This window comes from Nyctereutes procyonoides, unplaced genomic scaffold, assembly GCF_905146905.1.
Source record: "Nyctereutes procyonoides isolate TBG_1078 unplaced genomic scaffold, NYPRO_anot_genome, whole genome shotgun sequence".
Taxonomy (NCBI): Eukaryota; Metazoa; Chordata; class Mammalia; order Carnivora; family Canidae; genus Nyctereutes; species Nyctereutes procyonoides.
The window spans coordinates 38,251,277-38,259,584 of NW_026575048.1; the positions used below are offsets into that span (position 1 = coordinate 38,251,277).

General features: G+C 50.6%; 1 protein-coding gene across 1 annotated transcript; it reads left to right on the forward strand.

The window, feature by feature from the left end:
• Positions 1–254: 254 nt before the first annotated feature.
• On the forward strand, positions 255–7,945 carry CD8A (CD8 subunit alpha). Its single transcript, XM_055326949.1, has 6 exons — positions 255–1,104; positions 1,194–1,559; positions 2,121–2,231; positions 2,448–2,558; positions 3,194–3,224; positions 5,530–7,945. The coding sequence occupies exons 1-6, from the start codon at positions 1,056–1,058 to the stop codon at positions 5,579–5,581; spliced, it is 720 nt and encodes a 239-aa protein (XP_055182924.1). The 5' UTR covers positions 255–1,055; the 3' UTR covers positions 5,582–7,945.
• The last annotated feature ends 363 nt before the right edge of the window (positions 7,946–8,308 follow it).

Genomic DNA, 8,308 nt, shown 5'->3' on the forward strand with positions numbered 1-8,308 from the left:
TCATTACAAAGGGTTTTCCTTCCCCAGCATCCCTCATCTTCCATTTGTATGTTTGTAACATGTACTGAGCAAGTCCTCAACAATACAGATACATTGTATCTACTAGAGCTCACATAATGTTCATTAACAGGAAAACTAAATTATGGAACATCTATATAAAATACATGTGTTGATGTGAAAAGTTTTTCTTCTTTTGCTATGAGCTAAGAAAGGAAGGTTACAGAAAAAGACATGCAGGGTACAATCTCATGTGTCTAAAATGTTGTATAGGTGGCTGGGTGGCTGTTGGTTGAGCCTTCTGTCTCTTGATTTCCGGCTCAGGTCATGGTCATGAGGTCCTGATTTCCGACTCAGGTCATGGTCGTGGGGTCCCCAAGTAGCAACAGTGTAAGGCGTGTTCATCACCGGATTCCAAGTGGGAAGGCTCAGGCACCCGAGGAAATGGGAGGAGGGCATCCACCGGGGCTGGAAGGTTTCAGGATAGCAACAGGCTAAAAGGAAGGGGATATGAGGTGGCGCAGCCTGAGAGGGAAAACTCGTTGCTGCAGGCTTTCCCCCGGGCTTCACACAGGTCCCCGCCAGGCGCCCGGTGTGCAAGTCCCCAAGGCCTCCCCCTGCTCAACGCTCAGTTCCCATCTTGCTGGAGAGACCCTGTGCGTGACTACACGGGTCGTGGACACTGCTTCCCGCTCACTCTCCCCTTCACCTCTCCTAACTTCGCTTAATCCTGTCTCTGCCGCCCCCACGAGGGAGCCTTTTCCAGGGGTCACTTGCAAGCCCTTTTCTTCATCAGGAGGCCCGCGGGTCCCCACCACCCCCAGCTTCCTGCAAGCCTGCTTCCACCGCCCAGATCGCGGACCCCAACCTCCTCCCTGGGCTGAAAGGTGGCAACCACGAGACTCTATTCCGCAGGGCTTCGGGTGACATCACATCCTCGGATCGCAAAATCTGGCTCCTAGGCCGGCTGAAGGGCGCGACTCCCGTCCCCGCCCCTCCCCGCCCCGTCCCGCCGCGTCCCGTCCCACCGGCTCCAGCGCGTGTCCGCGGAGCGCGCCATGGCCTCTCGGGTGACCGCCCTGCTCCTGCCGCTGGCCCTGCTGCTCCGTGAGTTTGCGCCCCTCGGGGAGGGCGGGGGGCGGGACGGACGGGGAGCGCGGGGCTCCGGGCTCAGCCTCGTGCCTGCCGCCCCGCAGGTGCCGCGGCGGCCAGCGGGCCCAGCCGGTTCCGCATGACGCCGCTGAAGGTGGTGGGACAGCTGCACGCGCAGGTGGAGCTGCAGTGCCAGGTGCTGCTGTCCACCGCGGCGCAGGGCTGCTCGTGGCTCTACCAGAGGAATGAGCCAGCCGCGCCCCCCGTCTTCCTCTTGTACATTTCCAAGAGCCGGTCCAAGACGGCCGAGGGCCTGGACACCAAACACATCTCCGGCCAGAAGAAGCTCGACGACACCTACAGCCTCACCCTGAGCCGCTTCCGCAAGGAGGACGAGGGCTACTATTTCTGCTCTGTCCTGAGCAACTCCGTTCTGTACTTCAGCCCCTTCGTGCCGGTCTTCCTGCCAGGTCCGGGCGCCGGGGACGCGGCTCCTTTGCGTGTGGGGTTTAGGGCTCACCTCCACTTTTTTCACACGACGCCCCTCTTTCGAGCCTCTTAGCGCCCTGGCGCGGGGGGCGGGGGGCGCTACTTAACACTGCTTGCATTTCGCAGACAGGGAAACTGAGGCTAAGGTGCGACGGGGTGGGGACTGAAGAAGGTTTCTTAGGTCCGAAGGGCCTGGGCTCCAGTTTGGGCGCCTGTCTGCTTGCTCCTGGGAGGGCTGCTGAAATTCTGTGAGCCGGCGTTTGCTCGCCAGTGAAACGCGGGTCAGCCCGAGCCCACGGGCTCGCAGGCTGCACCCTGGAGAACGGCTGGGGGACGGGGAGCGGCTCCCGCGGGGCAGCAGGCGGCCACGCGCGCCGCGACGGGCTGAGCGCGAATCCTGGGGGTCGCCAAGCCATCCCCGCTCCCCGAGCGCAGAGGTCAGCGCGGGTGGAGGAGGGGCCCCCTTGGCCCGAGGCGCGAAGCAGTGGGAAGGGTTAGCGTCGAAGTCCTCCGCCCGATTCCAACCACGGTTTCCCCCGCAGTCAAGCCCCCCACTACGCCGGCGCCGCGGCCACCCACGCGGGCGCCCACCAACGCGTCCAAGCCGGTGTCTCAGCGCGGCGAGACCTGCCGGCCTGCGGCGGGCAGCGCAGGTGAGACGGGCTCCGGGCTCCCGGGCTCCCGGGACGGCGACCGGCCAGGGGCGGTGCGAACCGCGGGGAGAGCCCCCTGCCGGGGCCAGCCCTTATCCTGGAGGCAGCGCCGAAAGCTGTCCGGATGGTGGGGAGACCGAGACCCGCCCCGAGCTGGTGGTGTGGGTTGGAGGATCCTGGGCCAGCTCCTAATGTCAGCGTCTTCCGTGGCTTCAGTGAAAACAAGTGGGTTAGACTTCGCCTGTGAAATCTACATCTGGGCACCCCTGGCTGGGACCTGCGCTGTCCTTCTCCTGTCATTGGTCATCACCATCATCTGCAACCACAGTAAGCCCCTAGGGACCCGCGCGAGTTGGGGGAAGCAGTCAGCTCCACTCCCTCCTCTTGTGCTGCTTGCTCCAGGAAGCCCCTGCCCGACAGAGGATGGCGATTTCAGGGACCCAGCTGCCCTGTAGGGTCAGGCACAGCCCATTTCTCTCCTGGAGACTGAGCTCAAGAAACCTCCTCCTCTTCCTCTTTCCACTCTCTGGGAGGTTTTCAGGAAGACAGAGTCCTTATCCCAGGAGCAGCAGCGGGTGTGTTGAGTTGGCCTAGGGCGCAGGGAGTGCATAGATTCTGGCTTATTACAAACACCCTCAGGAGAAGGTGCCCCAGTGGCCCTGGGACTAGTGCCCAGGAAGACTGGGTCAGAACCATGACCGGTTGAGATTTACCCTGGGCCACCTCCCGGTGAACCCCTTACTACTTTGGGTCCCACTGTGGGTGACTATACTAACCCATCTTAACCCACATCTGTATTTGCAATGCTTTTAAAATTGATGAGAAGAGGGTTGGAAAAGAAGCTCTTACCAAGCTCTCAAGAGTTATACTCCTAAAGAAATAGGAAAAGGGAAGGAGGAACTCTATTTGGGGACTGTTGCTGGTGGTAAGGCAGTCACTTTACCCCTTCTTTTTCTTATCAGGGAACAGAAGACGTGTTTGCAAATGTCCCAGGTGAGTCTTTTATAACCTCTTACTTCCCCTCTGGGCAGACCTATGCACAGGTCCTAGCTTCCCAGGAAGCAGTCGGTGGGAACCTTTCCCAGAGACAGGCCATGGCAGTGGAATTCTGGGAGCAAGGAGTCAGCATAGTTCTTGAGCAAAGAGAGGCACAAGGCTGGCAAGCTGAGGAAAATAGAGGCACAGTTTGCACTGTTCGGGAGAGCCGTGTGACTTGGGTAAATCTCCATCTTTTCTGGTCTAGCACCAAAGATCCTGTCTGAAGGATTCCCCTCAATTAATCCTAGCTCTTCAAAAGAACTGAGGTCTCTTTATCTGGATGATTCCAGCTGGGTTTTGTTGTTTTCTTAGGAAAACTTTTTCCTGGGGATCCCTGGGTGGCGCAGCGATTTAGCGCCTGCCTTTGGCCCAGGGCACGATCCTGGAGACCAGGGATCGAATCCCACGTCGGGCTCCTGGTGCATGTAGCCTGCTTCTCCCTCTGCCTATGTCTCTGCCTCTCTCTCTCTCTCTGTGTGTGTGTGACTATCATAAATAAATTAAAAAAAAGAAAACTTTTTCCCCCCTATTTGCTTATTCTAGACTTTTGAGAGACCAATGTTTTGAGAGAGAGCCAATCTTTTATCGGGGAACCAAATAAACAATGGCCTAGGCTCCTAATCTCCCTGTGCCAATGTAGGGCCTTGATTTAACACCAAGGCTCCAGAGGCAGGAGCAGTTAGCTATCTGGCAGCTCAAGTAACTCTCCCATCCAATTCCAGCCCATGGTCATTCTGAAATGATCAAGAAAAAAATTAAAAAAAACCAGAGACCAGTGCCTGGAAGAGAGGTCTCAATTTTTTCTGTCCTTTGAACTTAGGCCGAGGCAGCCCTTTACTAACGTCTAACTAGCCCCACTCCAGCCCTGCACCATGATGGGAGTTACACTCAGGATCTCTCTTCTCTGCACAGCAATCCCATGTGATAGATACCATGGTTACATATCACAGATTAGCAGGTCAGATCAGGAAACCTACCCCAGACAGCAGAGACATGATGACTCTCAGATTATCAAAATAATATACCATTTGATAAAAGTCTACAGAGTACTTGTTCCTTGTTTTATACGTATTTCTTTTTAAATTTCAAGTTTCATAACAATCCTTCAAGTAGTTACCATTTTTCAGATGAGGAAACTGAGGGTTAGGACATTTAGTGACTTGTTCAAGGCCACACTGTCTGCAAATAGCAGAAATCCAACTTCCATCCAAAGCTCAGGCTTCTTCCTGCAATTGGGTTTGGGGGATGAGAATGTTTAAGGATGATCAGTTCCTTTCAGTAGATGAAAATATTTCAAATTTTATACCTATGGTTTGCATTTTGCACTCCTTGAGATTTCTCTTCAGGAATCCAAGTTCAATATCTCATATGATGTTATTTTTTTAATATATCATTATTTTTAACAGCTGAAAATGTAATGACTTTCCACTGTCTGTATTATAAATGGCATAACAAGGGGATAAAGACCCTTTAAAAACAGAGAAGGATTTTTAACATTTACAAGTATTTGGGGTGCAGTTGGGAGCTTTTAGAGGAGAATCTCCCCATGTCTCTATCTTTTCTGAAAATTCTCAGTTTGAAATGAACTGAGAACAAAACCCTGCCCTAGAATACAAAGCTATACAGAGTAAACATATCTGAGGGATCCCTATGCCTGAGTTAACATACTCAGTGATGCCTGAGGGCAGCTTAGCTTCCAGAGGTTTGGAGGACGGTGTGCATAGACATGACGTTCATGATGAATTAGCCCATTTAGGAGGTGCTAGGCCAGTCCTGAATTAACACATGTTTTTAGGGTCACATCAAATTTGGGTTTTCTGTGTTAGATAAAGTAGCTCTGTTTCACCGATGGTAGTGGTTTGTTCACATCCTCCCTGGGGTTGAGAATCAACTCAACTGATGACTTTGGTTATGAGCTCTTCTCACCTCCATGGGTGCCCCTGACAAGGCTCCCAGAAACTAGATTAACTGGGTTCAGAACCTGCTCTATCACCTCCTAGTTAGGTAACCCTAGGCAAGTTCTCACTCTTTCCCAATGCCCCCCATCCTCAGGCTGCTGTGACAGCAAGATGGCAAATGTAAAGCTCTCGACAGGGTTGCTGACATCATTCACCCAGTCCCCTGCTGGTGTTCCAGGGACAAGTGCTCAGACCTTGTAGGGGTTGGGAGGCTAGGGTGGGTAGAGAGGCATGGATGGATGCAGTAGCACACTGCGGGGGCTCTTGTTGCAATAATGGTTAGTTGCCTGCCTCTCTTTCAGGCCCGTGGTCAGACCAGGAGGCAAGCCCAGTCCTTCAGAGAAATATGTCTAACATGGAGATGGATCCTGCATGACAGCCACTACAAGACCAAATAGAATTCTCTTTATGAGAACAGCAACAGTCCCCCCCTTTTGGTTTTTCCGGACTTCTTCTTTTCTTATGTATCCATTCTCATTATTATTTTTGTGGGGGTTGGGGGGGGAGGTGACTTTTTCTTTATGTGTTTTTCTTAGTTGACCCAAAACAAGACTGTACATCTACAGTACACCACAAGCGTTACAATACCATTGTGTGCATGCATTGGGGTAAAGGGCAGACAGGCTAGAGCTACCATGAGCCATGTTCTCAGAATTTGGTGGTTAGAGCTGGTGATGGGGGGCAGGGGCCAGCGGCGGTGGCGCTCAGCATGACTCAGTCCAAACCTCTTCAGTTGACATCCATGGATGGGGAGCAGCTTGATCAGAGTCACAGCAAGTTTCAGGGCTCTTCTTCCAATCACTCAGGTCTTTATTCTGGAGGCCTCTGTTTCAGCAGGTGGAGTACTGTGTCTCAAACCATAAGGGCACAAGTTATTTCTTAAGCAGCAGTCATAGACCTATGACTATCCCCACAGTCCCAAAAAGGTCATGAAATAAGAGAACTTCTGCCTTTCACAGAGTTCTGTAATGTAGCTGAATAGTATCAGACTTTTTTTTTTTAATAATGAAGTGTGGAATTGTAATGGAATAGGAAGTTCTCAAATAAAGTCGGAGGAGTGAACCGAATCCTGGAAAATGAAAAACTCCATCTCTGAAGAAAATCTCTGGGAAATCCCCAAATGGAGGCAAAATTGCCCTCCCAGCCCTTGCGCCGCAGGGGGAGCCCATGAAAGAGGAGAGACCACCGCAAGTATGATCTGAGCATCAGTATAGTTGAACAGAGGTCCTCTTAAATCTCTAAACCTGAGATAGCATATGTGAACATGCTCCTGAAACATCAAAGACACCTTACGATTTGTAAAGGCCACATTGTTAAGGGCTGCTAGCACAGGCCCTGGCTTCCCCTCCATCAGCAGTTGTGGGGATGTCACAGAAGGGACTCTGGTGAGGAGCCTCAGAGCCAACTCCGCTGCCCTACACACGCATTTCCTCTCTTATGGAGTTGAACAAGCAATGAGTGCTCATTGGAAGGAAAAACTTAGACAAGGAAGTAAGAATCACCTGTAATTCTTTACCTCAGACGTAATCCAGTCTTATTACATTCTTCCTGATTATTTTCTCTGCATATATGTGATGTATATACTTCTGATTTTTAAAAATGGGATTGTTCTATGCTTTTTATAAGTGGCTTTAATAAACAAAACATTTATGACCTATTTTTTAACAATGAAGTAGCTCTCCATTTTCAATTCTGCCAACTTTATTTAACTATTACTCAGCATTTAATTTTCTAGTTTCCAGTTTTTCACTACTATAATAACATAGGATAAAATCCGAAAAGTAAAACTATGGGGCCAGTCCCCACTTTCACTGTGGACTCCCCATTTCCACATCAGTGAAAACTGATTAGCCTCATCTCGCATTACCTTGTCTTTTGTTCTTTCATGGCAACAGATGAGCTGATATTCCTCTCATAATAATAAATCATAAAATCTTCACTCTCCTTGAGGTAAAATATGCATACTGAAAAGGGCCCAAATCCTAAGTGTACAGCAGCTCTGAGACATCATTAAGTGAACACACTCACATAGCCAGCACGAGGTCAGTAGAGAATTTTCCCTGCACTCCTAAACCTGTCGTTTGCAACCTTAATTTTTAAAGCCAAGACATTTTCAAAGAACAGAAATCAAGAGGGAAAAGTGTCGCAAGTGTGAAAAAGCAGAAGTGAAACCTTAGAGTTCCCATGAGACAAGGTATTGTCCTTGCCCTCCTGCTCCCCAAACCTATCCAGCGACCAGAACCAGGAGCCGCTGTGGAGACTGAGACCCAGTTCAGAGAGGGCTTCAGGCTTGGAGGCTGCCTGTGGAAGCTGTCCCTGAATTCCCTGGAAAGGGTGACAAGGAACATCCTGTCTCCTCATGGGAGAAACTTGAGAGAATGGCTGTGGAGTGCTGATTTAAAGAACCCCGGCCAGGGTGAAGACAGGAAGAGGGTTTTTCCTCTTCAACTTGCAGCTCAAGTGATGAGTAGCTGGGCAGCCACCCTGGGGAGGCTCGGAGAGAGATCAATACTTACTGATTTTTTCCATACTCCTTAAAAAGAGTTTCACTTACCATAACTAAAATGGTGAACACTATTTTGGAGATTAAAAATATCAACATGGGGTGTGGGGGGGTACCTGGGTAGCTCAGTTGGTTGGGCATCAGACCCTTGACATCACCTCAGGTCTTGAAGTTTGTGAGTTCAAGTCCCACGTTGGGCTCCATGCTGGGCATGGAGGCTACTTAAAAAGATTTTAAAAATCAACAGAGGAAAAGGTATCCATTAGAATTGGCCCTCAGGACCAGAGAGAAAATTTTTAAAATCTGCACACAGGGCTAAAAGCATGCTAACAGTGGGCTGTAAATTTAGACTCAGGACTTGCTGGTGGCCACAAACATCCAACTGTTCATTCTGCACATGCAGGAGCACCTGACAGTTCAAAGCCAGCAGTTTCAAGTCCAAGTCATATTTCACTTGCCAACTTCTAGCCTAAATCAATGCTTCTACAAATTTCTCCAGGTGGGAGATGCCCAAAACACATTTTTGGACCCCAAGAAACAGGAAGTAGAAAAATGACTTCTCTGTTTTGCATTTACCT

Excerpts from the sequence above, each read along its gene's own strand:
- CD8A (XM_055326949.1), top strand. The coding sequence starts at position 1,056 with ATGGCCTCTCGGGTGACCGCCCTGCTCCTGCCGCTGGCCCTGCTGCTC. Across the intron at positions 1,105-1,193 it reads GCCGCTGGCCCTGCTGCTCC|GTGCCGCGGCGGCCAGCGGG; the intron begins GTGAGTTTGCGC and ends GCCGCCCCGCAG. Across the intron at positions 3,225-5,529 it reads CGTGTTTGCAAATGTCCCAG|GCCCGTGGTCAGACCAGGAG; the intron begins GTGAGTCTTTTA and ends CCTCTCTTTCAG.